The sequence below is a fragment of the Urocampus carinirostris genome, chromosome 5, assembly GCF_059441175.1.
Source record: "Urocampus carinirostris isolate Australia breed hairy pipefish chromosome 5, RoL_Ucar_1.0, whole genome shotgun sequence".
Taxonomy (NCBI): domain Eukaryota; kingdom Metazoa; phylum Chordata; class Actinopteri; order Syngnathiformes; family Syngnathidae; genus Urocampus; species Urocampus carinirostris.
In genome coordinates, this window is record NC_142353.1 from 22,567,803 (window position 1) to 22,589,977 (window position 22,175).

General features: G+C 40.8%; 2 protein-coding genes and 1 pseudogene across 2 annotated transcripts in view; 2 read left to right on the forward strand and 1 right to left on the reverse strand.

The window, feature by feature from the left end:
• Positions 1-2,105: 2,105 nt before the first annotated feature.
• LOC148365754 (U2 spliceosomal RNA) lies at positions 2,106-2,195 on the forward strand (annotated as a pseudogene).
• Positions 2,196-4,132: 1,937 nt separating this feature from the next.
• Positions 4,133-15,026, reverse strand: LOC148365755 (ATP synthase F(1) complex subunit alpha, mitochondrial-like). Its single transcript, XM_088336181.1, has 11 exons — positions 14,861-15,026; positions 14,342-14,417; positions 12,746-12,915; positions 11,297-11,470; positions 11,069-11,235; positions 9,528-9,828; positions 7,652-7,876; positions 6,687-6,794; positions 5,491-5,635; positions 4,563-4,713; positions 4,133-4,489 (listed from the first exon to the last, which is right to left on the reverse strand). Exons 1-11 carry the CDS (start codon positions 14,918-14,920, stop codon positions 4,411-4,413), a joined length of 1,656 nt encoding a protein of 551 aa, XP_088192307.1. The 5' UTR covers positions 14,921-15,026; the 3' UTR covers positions 4,133-4,410.
• A 5,218-nt stretch (positions 15,027-20,244) lies between these two features.
• Positions 20,245-22,175, forward strand: part of LOC148365756 (E3 ubiquitin-protein ligase ARK2C-like) — a 35,781-nt gene continuing 33,850 nt past the window's right edge. Inside the window, exon 1 of the mRNA XM_088336182.1 lies at positions 20,245-20,534. Coding sequence (XP_088192308.1) covers positions 20,474-20,534 — 61 coding nt within the window. The 5' untranslated portion in view covers positions 20,245-20,473. The remainder of the gene's footprint in view (positions 20,535-22,175) is intronic.

Below are 22,175 nucleotides of genomic sequence, written 5' to 3' on the forward strand. Positions count from 1 at the left end.
AACCATGCAAGGCAACTACCTGCTTATCGGGTGCATTAGGGATTCAGTGTCTTGCCCAAGGACACTTCCACATATAATACAGAGGAACCGGGAATCAAACTTGCGGCCTCTTGATCCCAAGACGAGCCCTTTACCTCCTGAACTACTGCAGCCCCATGCACTTTACAGCCTTCAAACTCGAACGTTAGTGTTGTTGTGTCGCCAAAAAATGTCAGCTTTGCTGCAAATAAGGGGGCTAGAAAACTGGTTGGGCAACATAGCTTTAGCATTAGCACTTTACTCTGCAAAAGAAGGAATTGTGTAGATATTTTTAGCAAAACCCCAATTTTTTCTACTACTTACAGGTAGTGAATAAGCACTTTGGATAACAATAACACGCATGTGAAGTGCGTATCAGCCACATACTGTAGAAGTATTCAGTTATAAACCTGATTATGTAGGGATTTAGCAGACAAGGGATCTGAAAATTTCAAGTAATGTCACTTCCAATTTCTGTACCACACAAACCAATACTTCAGAATGTTTTTTATGTTATTTGAAGACACCTGAACACATCAACTTTGCTTCAACGTTGCAAAATTAGGAAACTAAAAATTTCAGTATGGCATGTTGTCATGATTACCGATATGCTTCATCTGTGCCCGCTCCTTTGGCGCCAACTGCCTCTGACTCTGAATGGCTCTCTGTCCTTATTTAAACCCACTCCTATCTGTCCCCTGTTGACAGTCCGTGTGCGAACCTGTTAACACTAGGCAAGCCTTTTTTGACCCTGACTCCCACCTGTTTTTTGCTGCCGTCTGTACCCCGGCTTTGATACCGACATCTACTCTCCCGTCTCGGCTTTCGACCTTTTTTGTCCTCAACCACGTCTACTCTCCCTTCCTGGCTTACTACTCGCTTCCGACCCCGACCACGTTTTTGCTCTCCTGTCCCGGCTACTGACCCGTTTTTCCGCATTCAGAGCGACCTGCTTCCCGCACCCAGCGATCACCGGATCGTGGGGGCAACCCTTTCCTTTCTTCCAATAAAACTGAGAGAAACGTAACACAAGTGGGTCCTGTCTCTGTTCTGGTCTTGACACATGTAGCTATATAAATTGTATAGTTGCTAAATAAATGGTTGAAAGGGGGTTATACATTGTTCAACGATTTTGAAACAGTACAGTCCCTCAACATTCAACACTTGGCAAGTTGCACAGGATTGGGCTTCCTGCACAGATCCACGGCTTCCTCACCTTAATGCCACACCTTGGTTCCCTGTATTACATAAGTGCACAAACGCAATAATCTAGGTATGTCTAGTCAGTGTCATTGGTGTGGCGAGAGTCAAGTACATTTGATTCAATTGGATTAACAAATCATTTAGGAAATGAAACAAGGCGTGCTTATAATTTGAGGAGGTAGTGAAACTGTTAGAAGCTTAACACAAATATTTGAAACAAAGCAAGGGAGCAACCCAGCATCTTAGAGGTATTATTAAAGACACATTCTTTTAATTAGGCACAGAACGTGTAGTGTTCCTCGCCACAATCATGTATACAGTACATGTTCCAAAATATTCCCTGCACCATAGATCTAGCGAAATTAATTTTTAAGGTAGACAGGTTGACTTCATCTCCCATAGAACTGTGACATCACCGGAATACAACAAGGACCAAAACAGGACCCGTTGAAAAGCAGACAGCGATTGTCATCAACGAATGCATAGCGCTCGATATAGCTTGGAGTAATTGGAACTTTGCTTACTGTGTCACTGGGGGATTTCTGTTTTGTCCATCAAAGGGTACTTTTTTTCCTTTTTGCCTGGGACTCATTTTAGGTATTGTGACTTTTCCTCTTGTATTTTTGGCTGGTTATTTTTTGCCATTAATATAATATTGTCCAGATAGCTCCCCGTTAGCGTGCTGGCCCCCGAAAGCTTTCAATTTTGTTTAGTCTAGGTTAGCCCCGTTGGCAGTCGGCTAGCTGGCCAGCCTGCCGTGTACTTGCCTGGCAGGGGAGATACCAAGATCAAGAAGGTGGTATAATGGTAGTGTTTTGGCGCAAGAGATACCATGATCAAGAAGGTGGTTCATGGTCTGCTGATATGTTGGCATTTGCACCACTTCTCATTTTTGTAACTGGGAGATGGAATAGGAGCTTGCTCTGTCCACTCCACGCATCGGCCTGGTATTGCAGTCCCTCCGGGAACGGTGCATTCGCACTGATCGCTTCTTGGCCTTTTGGCTAGGATCTTGGCTTAGCCTCTTGGCTAGGGGCAAGTGTCTTGGCCTGTTGGCTTCGAAGTGTATCATGATTTGACTGATAATGGATAATGAAAAATGGACAATAAACTTATAAAAAATCCCCTCCCCATTGTTTTTTTCCTCCTGGCCGGGTTCATGTTTGTTGGTGCCGTGACTCGCGGTTATCCTGGCTACTTACTGCATTTTTTCGTTCAGCCAGCTTCCTGTTTTTTTTCTGCCAATCGATCCCGGTTCGTCCTCCATAGCAGTTGGCTAGCTTGTCATGTCCCAGCTGGTTAAGCACACGCTCCCTGAGTGTTATTGTTAACAGTTTGCCCCATTTTGGCCGCTCGCCATTTGTTGTGCCATTGCTGCACCCTCCTGCAACACAACGTATACTCCACAAAAACCACCAAAGCTTTGCTCAAAACACCCTAAACCTTTTAGACTAGTTAACATGCAACCCAATAGGGCAGGGTGACTGGCTTGATAGGGTGCTGGTGTGCTGCACAAGATGTCAGCGCTGAGGAAGTCCAAGACAAGACAGACTGTCTTCAAAATGCATTATCTCAGAAAATAATTGGAACATATCAATCACATGTATATAGAGAGAGCTATTATGCAAAAAACATATACTCTGGTCTCACATTTTTTTTTGTTTTAGAATTTAGGAATCCCTCTAAGAGCTAGTGTGCAGCGGCTCACAAGATACCCAAAGCAGGAAGCCAGCAAGAGAAATACAGAAGAAAACAACAATGCAAATTACATGACTAAATGATAACCACATGCAGGGCCCTGATGCGCAAAGTATTTATTTGAAAGTATTCAATAACATTTATCTCTGTGTGGTCTACGGATTGCCACCAGTTCAGGGTATCCCATGCCCAGTGCATGAAGATTACCGAGATGGGCTACAGCAACCCCAACACCCTATTGAGGATAAGCCATGCACATAATGGCTGGATGGGTGGAAAGCCCTCAGAGTCTTAGATGGCAGAAACACCCCCTGATCTCAATCTTACACAAGGGCAAGGGAAAAACTCAATCCTCAGCATGAGAAAAAATAAACCTTGAAAATGGATCATATAGGACACTTTGCTTCCAGGATAACCAGGCTTTGATGTTGCATGGGCACCAAAATATTAAACAGTCAACGTGAACAGTAAAAATTGTGCAAAAAGTCCATGGCAGTGACGACAAAGCATCTTATTTGGTAATGCAGTAGGCTCCAGATGATGGCATGCATCAGGTCGAGGCTTTTTTTCTAAAAACACATCAGAATGAGGAATATCAATATATCTTGAGAATGGGTCGCATTAGAGGTAATCTCCCTTCTGAGATTACCAGATCTAAGTGCTGGTGTGCTGACCTGCATTGGGAAATATCTGGGCTCGCCAGGTAGCAGGAAAAGACAAGAAAACAGTAGTATGAGGTCGACTATCTTAATCACTAGTTATAAAATATGTCTTTAATCTGGTTTTAAACGCTTCCATTGAGGTTGCAAATCTGATCACTAAGGGCAGAGCATTTGATAGAACTGGTACTCGAATGGAGACCACTCTCAAGCCTGCAGATTTTTGGCTCTTGGAATCACTTGGTTTTGGTAGTAAACAATGTTTTTCCAATTCATATATATATATATATATATTATATCACACTCATAATTTATTTACGGTATATGTTGCAGTCGTTGTAAGGACTATATCTGCTTTTAATTTTCTTGGCAGACTTTTTTTTTTTGGTGCAAAATGGCTCAACATTTTGGGTTGCTAACCCCTGGTCAAATGCATTATGACTAGTATTGGATTTCATGTGCTGCTACCTGCTGGTCATCAAAATGCCAAAGTGAAAGGAATTCAGCAATCTCAAGGGAGTCCATGACCATCCGCAAAAAAACACACACATGGATTTGTTACACAATTTATTCTCATTAATAATGACTCCAACCTGACATGGGTCCTTACTTACTTTAAACAGCAAAAGGAGCCAAATACACAGTCTGACACTCACTTCCCCTCCATTGACTACAGTGGACAACTTGAAGTTCATAATTGATCCAATTGGGATACATTGAAAGCTCAGATGGTTTGTAAAACTTGATTTGAACAAATCTGTACATGGAGGTTTTGGCCTTGAGTGAGTTGACATACATAAATGGTCGAGGATACTGAAGATCAACTCTCAAACTACTCAAAACTAGACAGGAAGTTCAGAACTATCTGCTTTAGTTTGGCGTCAGATGCCTCCGAGATCTTGCCGTCGGCCCTGAAATGTAAAATTTGAAGTTTAATGTTTTTAATCTCAAAGAGATGCTTTATGGCCACAAAAGAGATCTCACTTGATGGCAGCGAGCAGATCTTGGTGCTGGCTGAGAATGTGCTGCAAGAAAGCCTTCTCAAACTTTGTGATCTTACTGGGCTCCATTTTGTCCAGGTGGCCTCTGACACCAGCGTAGATGACAGTCACTTGCTCCTCGATGGCCATGGGGCCTGGGGGAGAAAGCGGAGGTTAAGATCAGGCCTAAAAAAAATTCTGGTTAGAAATTAAATCTACCCCGTACGGTCTGTTGTAGGTATAAGAATTCTGAGTTAATAGAGAACTGGCTTACTCACTAAAAAGAGACCAACTTATATAACACCAATTATTATGTATTAGGAATGACTTAAAAGAGGGAGGAGGAGAAAAAAAAACGTTAACACTGAAAAACGCAGGAAACAAATTAGAATATTTATAAATTGACAAGGAAAAGGCACATTGGTAGATACCTGTACTGGATTAACCATCTATATAATAGTCGCTATTTTGAATGGTGACAAGATCCTAAATGACAATAAGGTGACGAAAAAAAACGCACACCAATGAAAACAGGTTGTAGTTCTTGCAGCCAAATCAACACCAATTTTGACCGTCAGTAACTATGATGCTGTATTAATGGTGGAAAAAGTAATGACAGATTACCTAATAACTGAATAATGGCGATATTGCCAACACTGGTTGTGACAAGACATCGAGTTAATCGTGGTGTTTCTAACACATTAAGGCCCACGCTACAAACTCTGACAGGGCATTACACACTTATCCATAAATTTACGTATCAGAAAAGCCTGGCCCAAACATAATGATTGGCATTTTAGGCCCGACCCAGGCTGAAAATTTGGGTCCACCCGGGCTTAAGTTATTACCACTGGGAGAAAAATTTAGGAGGGGACATTAAGTATCTACAACTAAGCAAAAACACATTATAAGATTTCATATGAAAGACTCACAGTACTGTCCTTGCTTGAGCAGCTCGGTGAGCCTGACGCCCCTGTTAAGGAGCTGCTGGGTGGCAGCGTCCAAATCGGAGCCGAACTGGGCAAAAGCGGCAACCTCACGGTACTGAGCCAGCTCCAGTTTCATTGTCCCGGCCACCTAAATATGTTGAAGGTACAGACAACACATTATTAAAATTCTAGTTAGAACACAATCGTTATAAATTAGCCAAAATTGTAACAAGATGCAATTGTTAAAAAAATAATGCCTTAAATGGACAGCGAATGTCAATTGGCCACTAGGTATCGCTGTATGGTAAGCGAAACTGAAAACGAGTGATACCAAGCAGAAGGAGGAAACTCTGGAGTCTCAAAAGGGACCAAAACCTTTACCTCTCCCTTGTTAGACCAGTCTCTGAGGTTCTTGTGTACCTGAGAGGCAGCAACATGGCGGACTCTGCTCCCTGAGGTTTGTGTTATGCAAAATAAATTATTTTTTTCTCGAACTTTGTGTATCTTTTAAAAAGGCACGTTTACATGACAGTTTAAGTGTTTATGCTTATTTCTAAAATCTATGTTTTTAATAACGTTTTCTTTAACATCTTTTGGGCACTTAATAAGCCGCATTTCCCCTTTAATGTACAATAGATGAAATTTGTTTACATAAAAAAAAAACGTAAATTTTACTGAACTGTTAATTGTTAATCATACCCTCGTTTCAAATGTGAATATTTTTTTAAGAAATAATTTTAAAAATCTCGAATAATATACAACATATTTTTCCAACTGGACATTTTGCAGTGTTTGAAGCAAGCACACAGCACTAAAAAAATAAATACACATTTCTCGACCCACAAGTATTTAAGAAAACTGAATGGTTGATGTATTATACTTCAATCAATATTATTTCTTCAATGCATCAAGTTGGTTTTACCACTAGTAGGCGCTATACAATACACACAGTCCCTTTTGGAAAGAAATAAAAAAAAGTTTATCAAAATATAAACAAAAACAAAAAATCTATTCTATTCTATTAAGTTTTTTGAATGAAATATTCTTAAACATCCTGATAACTAAATATTTTTTTAAATGTGAGCAGGGAGAAAAAAAAGGCAAGATAGTGAACTAAAACCATTTTAATAATACGAATGTAAAACGAGTCATCTTCTTTAAAATTAACCTGCATCGATTTTCCACAAATGTTTACCAACCTGTTTCATGGCCCTGGTCTGGGCAGCAGAACCCACACGGGACACAGAAAGACCCACGTTGATGGCAGGACGAATGCCTTTGTAAAAAAGCTCGGTCTCCAAAAAGATCTAAAACATAAGAGGGTCAAAAATCAAAGTTAGGCCTGGGCATACAAAAATAAGTCGGTGGTTAAGAAGTTGAGACGGGTGTGTTCCTGTACACCCTACAACCCAGCAAAATATTCAGGTACGTCGAGCCACAATGTGTTTAAATGATCTTTACTGAAGTTTTTGATAAAGGAAATATATTTTGTTCTAAATTCCCATTCATCTGTTCCCTCATCAAAGACAGAAAAAAAAAACAACCTAAGATTAAAACGGACAAATATGCAACTGGTTAACCCAAAATGCGCCGTCCATCCTAGTTCAAGCTGCGCTTATTATGTTAGCCTGGATTTATTTATCCCAGTTTCATGCAATACCCACCTGGAGCAACTCCATGGCAAGTTCCCGCAACACAATGCAGTTGCGATTGTAAGTCGCTAAATAGATCCATGTGCGGGGAAATTAAAAATACAAATGACCTGCAATGATCAATCAAAGCAATTAGCATCTTTTAGTTTGTTTACAGTGTAATCTATCATGACGTACGGGTTGCGGCTGACCATTCTCCATCGATAAGCTATAAACGCAGAATTTGGTTTGATTCAGCCTTGCTGTATCTTTCATTGGTGCCGATCTTTGCTCTTACCATAACATTTTCACAGCCAAACAGGCAACTACTCTGACCTGCAGGAACGACACAGAATAACTCAAACTCACTGCCTCAAATGCCTGGTTCACTCTGCGAAATCTCATTAAACCCATACCCCCCCAAAAACATTTTCTCCTTGGATCTACACAATTCACGTAAGTCACCCCCTTTTGACTCCGAAACTGAATTCATCCAAAAAGTGCAGAATTTTCATCCCTGCACAGAACCGTACTTGTCCGTCAGTGATGGAGATGACATTGGTGGGGATGTAGGCGGACACGTCGCCAGCCTGCGTCTCGATGACCGGCAGGGCGGTGAGGGAACCGCCGCCAAAGTTGTCGTTCATCTTGGCGGCTCTCTCCAGAAGTCGGGAATGAAGGTAGAAGACGTCGCCGGGGTAAGCCTCGCGACCGGGAGGACGGCGCAGCAGCAGGGACATCTGGCGGTAGGCTACGGCCTAAAATAAAAAAATTAAGAGTCCAAAAGTTGGAAAATGCCAATTCTGTAGGACTCTTGACTAAGGCTATGACAATTAGGCTAGGTTCCTACTGCAGATTTTTTTTTTTTTTTTTGCACAGACCCAACCAGTATTCGATGTGTTTAAGTCCGTCCGAACACTACAAATCCGACTTTTTCACTTAAGACCCAGGCTCCATTTATAAGTGGTCCTAAATTAGATGCTTCTTTCGAAATTGATGATCTTTTGGAACGATACATCTGTGTGAACGGTCGAGGCGACCCCCACGTCATCAAGAAGCGAGAGGAAGCATAAAAATCAGCAACCTTGGCGAATGACAACACGGTGAACATTCAATGGAGAATATGTGAGAATTTGGATTTTATTAATATTTAGTGACAGCTCTGTCAAGCCTACGGTAGCAAAAAAAAACCCCACAATACGCTGTTAGCATCCATGTGTACTTCCGTAAGAACTCAGTGCATTATGTGTAACGTCACGTGTCGTAACAGTAGTGACTAAATTGTATTAACCGGTCACATAACTCATTACTAAGGAAAGTACTTGCATACGTTCGTACAAGTTGCATTTAATTGGAAAAGTGAAACATCTAAAAAAAAAAAAAAAAACACCCGATTTTACCCCAAAAATTAGGACCGAGCATTAAGCTCTGCAAGTGTGAATCTATCCTTAGTCAATAAAAATCACAACTAAAAATAGCAGACAATTATATGCATTGTCCAACATGTGAGGAATTGGAAAACGTGAATGTTCGTGTTACGCATCAACAGTCTCTGTCACTCTTCCCTCCTCTGCACATTGCACACACCTTCATTACAGCGATCTCTGTGGTAAGTGCTCATAAGAAACTCACATTTTGTTAAGTCAAGATTTTCCTTTGTATTTTTATTACTGTATTGCTTGTTTAATTACTATTTGATTATTTTTTGTAATCAGGAACACTTGTTTTATAGATATTTAGGCTCAACTTCGATTGGGTTTGGGGAAGAGGGACCAATTAGTTATTAATATTCTCAAATCAGGAAAATGTTCCTATTACACGAGCAATTCAAGCTACGAACACGACCCCGGAATAAATTGGGCTCGTACGGAGACATACCATTAACTTTCAAACCATTACAAATTTGATGGCATGCATTATACATTTTAAATGCGTACATTCTGCTATAAAACTTGAGCGTTAAGACGTTCTGTGGCTTATAAACATACTTAAGATTAAATGCATGCAGTCTAAAGAGCAAACATCAGTTAAAACATTCTAAATTCAAACTGTTGAATGTACTTTTGTTACGGACTGCAGTAGACCACGGAACTTGCTTCACAAAATGCTCATAATTACTTATATCATTCTATTACTGCTAATGAGCCTGCTCTTAGTATAAAGCAGTGTTTTTAGTCATGACCTCCACCTAGGGAGAAAACCTTTAGCACCCCTAAGTAGGAGTGCCACTGACCCCTTGTGTAGTGTAAGTGCAATTGTGCTTCATTCATTTGACACATAAATCAACATCAACGGAAAAAACATAACAAAAAATTCTGTTCAACTAATCGTTTCAACAGCCGGGGACTACTCAACTATAAAAATAGTTTTTAGATACAGACCTAAATTACACTGTATTCCAGTACTCACCTGCTTGGACAGATCGTCGTAGATGATGAGTGCGTGCTTGCCGTTGTCTCGGAAGTATTCGCCCATAGAGCATCCCGAGTAAGGGGCCAAGTACTGGAGGGGGGCCGCATCAGAAGCGGTGGCCGACACCACGATTGTGTACTTCATAGCGTCTGCGTCCGTTAGCCTCTTCACCAGCTGCGCTACGGTTGACCTCTTCTGGCCGATGGCAACGTAGATGCAGTAGAGCTTCTTCTTCTCCTCTGTTCCTTCATTAAAACGCTTCTGGTTGATGATGGTGTCAATGGCAATGGCGGTTTTGCTGCCAAGGGAAGTAAAGCAGATGGAGGTCGATGCGTAATGCTAGCCTGTCAACTGTGTTGGGACTAACGTGTTACGAACGTACGCAATTACTTTCCTCAGTAACGAGTTATGAGACCTGTTAATACAATTTCGTAACTACTGTTACTACATCCTGCTTTACTGCATTATTTTGTTACTTATTGGATTCATATCATGAATTAGTGTCTTCTGCTTAAGGCTACTGCATTAATAATGTCATACAACCCTCGATTCAACAGCAACATTCTCTGACGAGTAGGCATATTTATTTTAACCTAAAAACTACAACTGATGACTGTTACAGTGGCCTTGACTCAAGCACTGAATTTCGCCTCATGGAGATATTCATACTTCCGTACTCGTAACTGAGCCAAATTCACAACTATAAAATACAGAAATCATGGGGGTCAGCTATTATGTGCATGTTTGGTTGTGTGCCACCAGTAAAAAATAAAAATTTAAAAAAAAAAAAGCTTATCAGTGCATGGAGGGGGGCGTGGTTTATACAAGAACAACAAATTCCATGGGCTAAATGTAAGCAGAAAGGTTTTTTTTTTCGTGTGAAATAGTTTTTGCATTACAAAATGCCTAGGAGAAATAAAAAAGAAAGTTCTGGATATTACTTTTTTGTACTCTCAAGAAATATGAAGGCTACACCGTTTACATAGGTTGGTATACGCATTTTCTTCTATTATGTGGCTATTTTGAAACTGTTATCGAATGTCATCCTATACGAGAATATTTACAGTTATTTGTTACTTTTTGGTGTCAGTAATCTGGGGTGGTTACTGAATAGCTTTTTAAATTAAGGAACTGACTAACAACAGCTTTTCTATAACACACCCAGCACCGGTAATTAGCGATGAGCTATGTACATTTGATCGTTGTTTAAGGGAAATGGTGAATCATATAACTACTAGATGTCTCTGTATTGTGTAGTGCTACAGAAGGAGTGCAAAAAAGCACGAGGGAGAATACAACCTCCTTAGATTCAATGAGACCAAATCGCATCATTTTTCTTTTAATTTCTTTTGCCCAGCCTTGTGTGAGATTTTGGATTTTTTGGCTACCCGTAGCAGAAAGATGACCAATAAATATAAGCACATACTTAGAAAGTACATAAATGCTGGTCTATTTATATTATTTTAATCCATGTTTTTCATTTATAGACAAAGATTAGGAGACACTACATATGCACGCTGTCCATTTCAACGACTTACCCAGTCTGCCTATCGCCAATGATGAGCTCACGCTGGCCTCTGCCGATGGGCACCAGGCTGTCCACAGCCTTGATTCCGGTCTGCATGGGCTCCCTGACAGAAATACGCGGGATGATACCTGGTGCCTTCAAACCCACACGCCTACGTATTTTGGAACCCAAAGGACCCTATAGAAGAGAGGCAAAGGTTAAAAAATTCTAAAAGATTCCAACTATGAACATTCCTGACCTTCCCATCAATGGCATTCCCCAAAGCGTCCACCACACGGCCGAGCAGTTCCTCGCCAACAGGAACGTCGACGATGGCGCCGGTCCTCTTCACGATGTCACCTTCCTTGATGAGCTTGTCGTTACCGAAAACCACCACACCAACGTTGTCGGGCTCCAAGTTCAGAGACATTCCCTGGAGTCAGAAGCAGAGTGGATTAAAAAAAAAACTACAACATTGAACAATGACTGTAAAAAAATAATTATTCTCATTAACGGAAATACAATACCCTAATTTTGGTGTTTTAAGAAACCAAGTGATGAGTAATGTCTAGTATAAACTTAAAATGAGACAATGGATTTTGAACTTGCAAGGAGAACCGGGGAGCAAAATAAACTTTAGAAAATAAATTCCAACACAGCTTCACTTGTATGTGTGACCCAATAGTCTTACCTGGTTCAAACTGGATAATGTGTGCAAGTCGGCTAGTAGATAGGAGGACGCTATAAATGACAGCCACATCAACCTAGCGAGTCAACTCAAGTCTATCTACGATTATTGTTAAATGAAGCAGTATTTTTTATAATTTGCATGTCATAAAGCTGTGTCTTTCTTCTCACCCAGGGGTCAGCAATTCAAAATGTTTAAAGAGCTATATCGTACAAAAAAAAAAAACACCAACAGAAATTCAAAGCCGTATATGAAAGCAACACATGCTGTCCGAATATATATGCCCACAATCAAAATGACTAAGTTGGATGCAGCGCATCCTTTGAGGAATGACGCACCAGATGATTCCTCTGTTGTAGGTTACCTCCTCAAGTTCGATGCGATAAAATACAATAAGAAATCCATTTTTTGGCAATTTTATTTTTAGCATTAAAAAAACAATGTGCCTCTTATTTGGTTAACAAAAAGTGCACAATAAAACGCAAGATGTATTTAAAAAAAAAATTGCAAAAAATTAATTGTGACGCTGCCCTTTAAAAGGCGCTGTGCAGAAACCACACAGCTCACAGGACAATAGAGAAAAAAGCGGCAGAGAGCAGCCCCGTAGTTTGGCATTTCAGACAGGAGCCACGACTTTACATCACAACATATGAAGTTACTGCATTCGAAGCAGCGGCCAATATCCCGTGTTTTTACAACAAAATACAATTGAGATCTTAACAAAAAATGTTTCCCTTTCCTCACCTTTTTCAATTCGTAAACATGTTTTGAAACATGCCAGGGAGCCACTCTGCAAAGCTCAAAAGCCATATGCGGCTCCTGATCCGCGGGTTGCAAACCCCCACTTTAACCAAATTGCTAGTTAAATTTCTCATATAATTGAGGTTATGACATAATCAATAATGTTTTTCAAAATGGTTCAACCCAAGTCATTTAAAATGTCATATTTTGACTTTTTACGGCAAAGATTTCACATCTTTGCTATATACAACCTGCATTAAAATTTTGCTACACACGTACTTTGAGTCCAGACGAGAACTCCACCATCTCTTCTGCCTGGACATTCCTCAGACCGTACACCCTGGCAATACCGTCACCAATGGACAGCACGCGGCCAGTCTCCTCAAGGTCGGCAGAAGTGTCTGCTCCCATGATCTTCTCCTCCAGGATCGAGGAAACCTCAGCTGTGCCTTTTTAAGAGGAAAGAAGAAACTAAGCGCAACTAAGGGTAACGAGGACAGCAGAGAAAATAATCGGGACTACACTTCCCTCCATTCAGGACATTGGCCAGAAGCGCTGCCTATCCCATGCTAAGAACATTATCGGGGACCCCTCTCACCCCCATCATGGACTGTTCACTCTGCTAGCCTCTGGGAAGAGGTACTGCAGTGTGCGGTGCAGGACCACCAGGTTCCGCAGTAGTCTAGTCCCCCTGGCCATCAGACTGTTAAATGGTCAATCTAACATATAGTTAACCTAAATCTAAACGGCTGCTAATCTGACTTTTTGCACTACTGGCAGTTCTTTATAGCTTGCCACTCCTTGCACATTTGCTCTCTGCACTATTGTACTTACAGCGTTATTGTTACAGTGTTAATGTTACTGTTTACCTGACTTGTTAACCTGACTGCCCATTTTGCACATCTGGTTAGCTACTCCTCTTGCACTATCGGCACTATGGTATGGTAAAATACTATACATAGCCATAATACAATACAACTTTTACTTATATCTGTACATTCAAGGAAACTGTGCGGGTCAGATGTATCGACATTTCGTTCTGTATACACGTGTACTAGAATGACAATAAAGTAGATCTGAATCTGAAACATAGCTGGCATTAGGTATACTAGACACTTCACGTGTGTGTTGGTTGTGGTTTTCATTTCTTCTTGGATGAAAATGGTGAAAAAAGGACTGTGTAAAATGCATTCCAAGTGCCAACTCAAACCCCCAAAAAGACAGGGGGAAAAAAGGCTGCCAAGATGATTTCAGCCAAAACATGGCGTCAGCATGTAGAATAATTATGAAGTTAGACATCACCTTTAATCAGGAAATAGTATTGCTAACTATTCGCACAGAATTATTGTTGACAGCCATTATTTCACTTAAATTCCCTCCAAGGTAAGAACTCATCTTCAGGGGTCCGATTTTTAAAGGCATCACAATTCTGAACGGATTCATCATTGACCAAATTTCGATTTAACAGTTAAGTCATAGTTACAAAACGTCCCTATTTTCAATCAATTTTAAAAAAGCATACACTATGGGTATGCCAGATAACTACAATACAGATATATCAACAGTTTCTATTGATTTTATATGTTATAAGAGTCACTAGTTATATTGTGAAAAGTTCAAAATGTCATTTCTGTTTTTATTTTTTTCTCAGTGGGGTTAGGGTTAATTTTCTTGTTTTGATTACGTTTAACCTGAGAGAGAAAAGAATGGAATAGGGGAAAGCACATAAAAACTCTGCTTCAGCGTACGTCTTCTGGGCACATGTTTAAGTATACGATTGTATTATACAGCCTTTTTAGTGAAAATTGTTTGGTTTCCCTTAGCTGATAATGAATGTTTTTTTGTTCAGGCACAGCACAAAAACAAATTTCTCACCAGTCTTTTGCAGCCATGGTCGGTGTGTGTGGAGGTGGTTGACTCCAACGCAGGCCACGGGCACAGCCTTTGACACCTGCAATTAAAATAAAAGATACTCACTAACTGAAAGACTAAATAGTTCCAAATATGTTGCAGATATACATTGCTGATCGTGCATAATGCAAGAAGGAAATTGCAACGCGCTGTTATGGCTGTCGGATTAGCTGACCTTCAAAGCGTGGCTGAATGAGATGCTAACGCACTAGCTTAGGCGCTAACACTAGCACGGCGCACAAGCTAGCGCAAGGGCAACATCGACACAACCAAACTATTGCATTGCAGTTAACAACGGGGAAAATTTCAATTTAATACTCAAGGAAGACATTTTGAAAAAAAAATAATAATAATAAGTGCATGTAAATTAGCGAAAGGCCTTTTTGCGTTGACAGTTATCCGGCGGTACCCTTCACGCAAACAAAGTTCACGCATGCAATAAATGAAGATATTTGATAATTGTGCAGGTTTTAATGGACTTACTAATCCAGCCCTTCTGGGCAGTGTCCTGGCCAACGCTGCTGCAATTCTCACGGACAACATTTCGCTTGCTTGGTAATGACCTGTCCTCCACCACTAGCGGATTCGACCTGGCTGAGGGAAGACCTAATGGCTGAATGAACTCTTCTTCTACGCAACCGGAAACTGGATCAGAACGCAACTGCTCTGTAGCGCCCTCTCCGCTCTTATTATAGTACTGCAGCTAACGATTCCATACTCTGGAGCAGTGTTTTTCAACCCCTTTTGAACCAAGGTACACTTTTATTTATAAAAATAGTTCCGAGGCACACCGTCTGTCAAAAATGTTTGAAAATGAAGTTATGTCAAGTATTTCACTGTACCACCTCATAAGTAGGTAATTAGGATACACAATAAAGAAAATAATGCCTATAATAAAAAGAATAATGTGCTTTATTTATGTTTTTATTTTTTTACAGTGCAATCCTAAACTGTTTTTAAACAAATTAAGTTATTAAATGTACTGTGCTACCTCACGAGAAGATAATTAGTATATAAAAAGTATTTAAAAATCTACTGCCACCTACTGATACGGATGACTATTACAGTTCCTCGTCTGAAGATAGCAAAAATACTGAGGTTTTTTGGGAAAGATAAAATTGGGCAAATTCCAGCGTCACACTAGACAAGGTCTCACTGCACACCAGTGTGCCCTGGCAACACTGCTATGGAGGGCCCATCAAGCCAGATGGAGAAATAAAGGTACAGTATATGGATGAGTTTGTTTGCAGCAACATTTTTGGTGTCATGATTTTAAAAATAAAAATAAAAAAGACATCCTGTGTTTCCAAGACATCTTATGTTTCATATTTTAATGACTTTATTGCAACACTAAAATGGGATGGATCTAACTATAATCATAGCTTGTTTTCTCAAACCCTGACATTTCCTAATAAACATTCTACCAACAGAGCTTTTTTTTAATTTTTTGTTCATAAACACATAAATATATATTAGTTAATTAATTTTATTATGTTACTAAAATATATTATTATTATTATTATTATCCTATCAATCATCCATTCATTATCACCACCGCTTATCCTCAGTAGGATCACAGGGTGCTGGAGCGCATCCTCGGGCAGTGAACAGGGGACACACTGAACTGGTTGCCAGTCAGTCGCAGGGCAAACAGAGACAGACAACTCGCTCGCTCATTCACACCTATGGACAATTTGGACCAGCCAATTAACCTGACATGCATGTTTTTGGAATGTGGGAGCAAACCAGAGTGTACGGGGGAAATTCACGCAAGCATGGAGGGGAGAACTCGGTTATCCCAAGAGCCAAGACAAAATCGGCAGGTTCAAGAGTGTTTTCCATTCGGGCCACGTGCTGTGGAATGCTCTGCCCTTTGAGATTCGATCGGCAACCTCAGTGGAACTGTTTAAACCTAGGCTTAAAACACATTTATGTACTAGGGCCTACGAATGATCTATATCTCATGTTGACAATGTTTGCGTGTTGTTTGTTGATGCCTCTTGCGACACTCATTGGAGCCTGGTCATCCTAGAGGGGCGATTGCCACATGTGAGGCCCCTTCTCAAGGTTTCTTTATTTCCGCATGCTGAACTTTTTGAGTTTTTCCTTGCCCTTATGTAGGTTTTTGATCAGGGGATGGTGTAATAATAGTCTGTAGTCTGTACAGCCACTTGAGACTTCTTGTGATTAAGGGCTATACAGATAAACATACATGGGTTAGAGTTTTCTCTGGAGCTAGGGTGAGCATTTCGTCCCTAGTCTAGGGTTTAAAGCATCTTTAGGGTTTCAAGTGTGCTTTACACACTCGGGTTGTGGGTTTGATGCCCAGTCAAGCCAGTACAAATTCTAGAGTTAGGGGGGATTGTGGGTTACGGTTTCAACTCTGTTGTGCATTCAACTTCACTGGTAGCTAATTTGTCAGAGGCTTACCTTAAATACACTAGATTGTGTGTTTGAGCCCCAGTCAAGCCAATACAGATTGTAAAAGAGTACTGTTTTGGTTGTAGCTAGGGTTTTGGTCAGTGGGTTAGGTTTCTTCCCTAATCAAGGGTCTAAAGCTTCTTTGGGGTTTAGAATTCCCCACTGATTGAAGCTGATTTTTACTGCACTGGTAGCTTAGACACAGGATTCAACTGTAGATCCTTTGTCACTTTACTACAAATTGAAGGGTTAGGGGAAAGGGTTAAGGTTGAAGTTAGTGTACAGGTTGGTGCAAGGGTTTGGAGGTTAAGTTTTTAGAGTGTTTTTAGGGTTTTGAATTACCCACCAATTGAAGCAAATTTAAAAATAAACCCGCAGGGACACACTAGGCAAATACAGTACTTACATTTTTGGTGAATAATTGAAATTCCAACATCTGCTTAAATAGTAGTTTAAATAATATTAGTATTTCTTAATGATTTGTAAACCATTTTGATGGACTCCATTGTTATATATTTTACAATACATATTTGTAGATATTACATTTGAACTTTTAATAATTCAATATTTATTAAATGATTAGTAAAAATCAATATGATTTAAAAAAAAAATGGTAGTATACCAAATAATGCACCGACTTGCTCCCTCAAATCTTTCAGATTTAATTTCCCCCTATGTTCTGGTCTGGAGCCTTCGCTCTGAAAATGCTGGTCTACTAGTGATCCCAAGAGCCAAGAAGAGATCCACAGGTTCGAGAGCGTTTTCCATTCGGGCCCCGATATTGTAGAATGCCCCCTGATATTCGATCTGCAACCTCAGTGGAAATGTTTAAATCTAAGCTTAAAATACACTTCTATTCTATAGCATATGAATAACCTATATTTTATGTTGACAATATCTGTGTATTATTTGCCCTCATGTAGGGTTAAGATTAGGGATGGTGTCATAAAAGTCTCTGTTTTGCAATAATCTGTGGTCTGTGTAGCCCTTTGAGACTCTTTGTGATTAAGGGCTATACAAATAAACATGACTTGAATGGACTTTCATCGACAAAATTTGATGTTTTCCAATTTGTTACTGCAGCATGAGCATCGTTGTTCATCATGCTCACATGCTGCATTTGAACACTAAACGGCAGCGTATCCCAATAAATACAACGCACTAAATACACTTCCCGGGATCCATCAGTAGATCGCGATCTACGTAATATGCACCCCTGATGTAGAGTCCCTGTCACTCCAGTTACTTCTGAAGTCCACAATGATGTCCTCCTCTTTCCATTAAGATTTTTGTTGTTGATTGAATTGGGGAAAAAACCCGAAGATATTTTTTAAAAAATCGGTATTAAGGGGATTAGCACATTTACTTAACCTGTAAAAGATCGAGACTGTCAGGAAACACATTGTTGGCCCTGAGAGTGATGGGTACCTCCAGGCTGTACTTTCCCAAGACACACCACAGGAAATGGTGCCCCTACAACCCCAGTGGTTAAGGGATCCAGCAAACCAAGCATTAAAGAGATAAAAAGGGTAGTGTAAAACACACTTCTATTTTATAGCTTATCAATGACTTTTATTTCATGTTGATGATATCTGTGTATTAATTGTTATTGCAACATCCATTGCAGCCTGGTCATCCTTGAAGGGGGATTACCTCATGTGCAAGCTGCGCTGGTGCGCAATTGCGCACTGCTCGCACATTCTCAGCGTACAAGAAAATCTAGCGACTTAAGTCAAATTTACAGTGCATTAAGGTAAAAATACACGGGTTCCCCTGACATTGTGTCCTAAATGCGGTATTTTAAGGTCGAGTTGAAGTAGAACCAAGTTGAGTAAAGTTAGTAGAGAACCGGCTTTTTCGGCTCGGCTCACTAAAAGGAACCGGCGCTTTAGGGTCCTAAATGGCTCTTCAGGTTGTTTTTGCTTATTTAATCCGAACGTGACCAAATATTATGTAAAATTATGCACAACATGACTTAAAGGAAGGGGGGAATCGAACAAAAAAGAAAAAAATACCAAAATGAAAAAGTAGTGAAAAGCTGAGGAAAAAAAGAAACAAAAGGAAGAGAAAAAAGAAGGAGAAATTTAGAAAAAAGAAAAGAAATTTAGGAAAAGGGTAAATAGAGAACAAAAAGAAAAAAGTATCAAAAAAGGAGAAAAAAAAAACACGGAAAAAAAGAAGAAAAAGTTTGTGTTGCATTCAAATAATTTCCAATTACCGTATATCAAGTTAATCTTGTTGCCAACATTGTACCTCCACTAAAAATGTGATTAAGTACAGTTCTGTATCTTGCAACTGACTAAATAAGCCCCCCCAAAATGTTAATATTATGCGACAAAATATATCAGGATATAAAAAGAAATGGATATCTTGTGAAGGGGCAGCACGGCGCCGCAGTGGTTAGCGCATGTGCGGCACAGTTCATGTCTTGGGAACCTCCTGTGTGGGTTCAAATCCAGCTCCAGACTTCCTGTGCGGAGTTTGTATGTTCTCCCCGTGCTTGCGTGGGTTTCCTCCGGGCACTCCGGTTTCCTCCCACATTCCAAAAACATGCATTTTAGGTGAATTGGCCTGGTCCAAATTGTCCCTAGGTGTGAATGAGCGAGTGAGTTGTCTGTCCCTGTGTGCCCTGCGATTGGCTGGCAACCAGTTCAGGGTGTCCCCTGCCCACTGCCCGATGATTGCTGGGATGGGCTTCAGCACCCCCGCGACCCTACTGAGGATAAGCGGTGTAGCTAATGAGATGAGATATCTTGTGAAAGAATTGCAAGAACAAACGACGTTTGTAGGCCGTACAACCTTTGCAATAGTACATGAGTCAATTCATTCAAAAGAGAAAAATAATTTTGCATTGCCAGAAACTCAGCAAAATTTAACTTGATGTCAAGTTTTGGACATGTTTGATAATTAATTATTTTGCCACACTTGGGATTATGGTTGCTCACTGTTGTTTTAAGCGTTGCTCACCGGCTTTATGTGAACGCTCAGACCCGTGGAAAATTAGAGGGAACATTGCTCACGTGCGGTCCCTTCTCAAGGTTTCTTCACTTTCCTCATGTTGAGGTTTTTGAGTTTTTCCTTGCCCTCATGTAGGTTCTAGATCAGGGGATGGTGTAATAATTGTCAGTGGTTTGCAATAATCTGTGGTCTGTGCAGCCCGTTGAGACTCTTTGTGATTAAGGTCTTTACAAATAAACATGACTTTACTTGTAATGCATAAAACAGTAGTGTTAGCAAGTATGGTTGGTTGGATCCCTTAACCATGAGGGTCACAGGGGCACCATTTTCTGGCGTGTGTCTTGGGCAAGTACAGCCTGGTGGCGCCCATCCCATCTCCAGGCCAACAAATATTTCCACCATTGCTTATTTTGCACCACAGGTCTATCGAGGTCACGCTGCAAGGAATCAGCGCCCCCTAAGCCAAGAAATAAGAACGGCACGTCCGCTTTTGTGTCAGTCAGTAGGTAGCAGAGTCCGTCGACCGCAGGCTGAAAGGGAACCCCCCACTCAAGCACAACAGACGCGCAGTCACTCAATTTTCGAGTCGGTCTGCGAAACACAAGCTTCGGTTCCTCGCCAGCCAAGCCACCGAATGTAGATCCGCATGGGCTGCTACCACCGCCGCATTCCCTCTCTCCAAATAACCCGGCGGAGTCGTTTGATAAGGATCCCAGGATGGTGTTAGTGCATGTCGGATACTTGGTTCTCCCCGTTTTTGGCTCAGTGAGGAACAGAGGTAGGTCGCAGTTTGTTGGTAAGCACGCTAACACACGTGCCCTGTTTATCTTAATATTCACTGCAGCTGTTGGCTAGCTAGCTCCACACTTAGCCGCTGGCTTAGCTCGCGTCGGCTAGCTCGTCGTTTCTCGCTCGACATATCGACTTTTTGTTGTTGTTTTCTCTTTTCGCAGATAATCGAAAACCACCGAGCGACGCCTTTTTGTAGTTGTCTTTTAATTCGTATCCACGTCGTACAGTTGATCATAGCCAACCGTTTGTTGGGGGGCAGCTGACTACATCCTGAAGCGAAATCAATTGTCACAAAGGGTTCGCCGATCGCCGGCTTTTGTGTCTAAACCAACATTCCCGTACACAACGCAGCCGCCTTCTGACTGTTTTCCGTTTCACCGCGTCAACTGGGATATATTTGATTGCATTGCGCGTTTCTTATTTATACACGCCACGTTGCCGTTAGTGCCTCAAAATACCGCAAAATAGCCGTAGCCCCGTGATGATGTCATTTCAAGATCATCTTGCTTTCGCCGCCGTGGTTATTTACGACTGTGCGTCGGTGGGCGATTTTCCAATCGACGTGTACTACAATAAAAAGAAATACTCTAAAAACGATGTATACATATATAACAGTAATTGCAGTGTTTGGCGTTGTTCTAAATAATATCCTTATGTTTGTACACAGACGCGAGCGAGCGGCTAAACAACACAGAAGCTTCAGTGTAACATTAATTTGACAACAGTGGCATCAGTGATTTCATTGTGCTTTTATTTCTGTTCTTATTTCCCTGTTTCATAGTATGGAGGCTGGCTCTACATTCTGCATTTATCAGATCTTTGTCGTCCCCCCATTGTGTAGCTAATGATCATCTGCTGCTGTGTGGTGTGGCGTGGCCTCTGCCTGTTCTCTGCATTTAGCTGTATTGTGAACCCCTTCTTCATTTCCTCTTTCCATCTGAAGACGACATTGGTATTTTTTTTTTTAAAACGGCACCCCCTTTCCTTCTCCTTCTCCTTTCCTTCAAGATGTATTCCAACCATGTAAGCCAACAAAAAAACATTGCTAACATCTTAAAGCAGTGGTCGGCAACCATCGAGCCATGGACCGGTACCGGGCCGTTAAGATAGTGGGCAAAGTTGCTTTATTTTGGCTTGTATCATAATTATTTATGTATACACGCATTTTTCACCCCTAAAAAAATTGGGTTTGCGCTAAGATGAAGTTTTCCAGTAGTGTATTACCGTTCTTGAGCAATAATTGCTCAGTCAAACTGTTCCCAGACCTCAGCTGTGGGATTGGCAAATTCTGGCCATTAGGATTATAGAAGACAAATGAAAAGGCATTCATTTCTATCACATTGTCACACCATATTTACTTGCATTGTACAACGTTGTGGTGAAGCATTGTGGGAAAGAGTTCAGCCAAAACAATATTGTACAACATGGTTCCGTGAGTAAAAATAATGTAGTAATGAGATAAAATATGCCTTTTCCTATGTCATCTATATTCTTTGTGGTTCTAGTGATTACACGCTGGATTTGGGCCTATTGTTGTTATTTTTATTCTAACTAATGTTACAATTGGGCTGGGCTGCGGGAATATAGTCAGGCATTAAACCGGTCTGTGGTACAGAGAAGGTTGAAG

Coding starts and splice junctions, on each gene's coding strand:
- LOC148365755 (XM_088336181.1), bottom strand. CDS start 14,920: ATGTTGTCCGTGAGAATTGCAGCAGCGTTGGCCAGGACACTGCCCAGA. Junction 11,236..11,296: donor GGAATGCCATTGATGGGAAG/GTCAGGAATGTT, acceptor TCTCTTCTATAG/GGTCCTTTGGGTTCCAAAAT. Junction 5,636..6,686: donor AGACCAGGGCCATGAAACAG/GTTGGTAAACAT, acceptor CAACATATTTAG/GTGGCCGGGACAATGAAACT.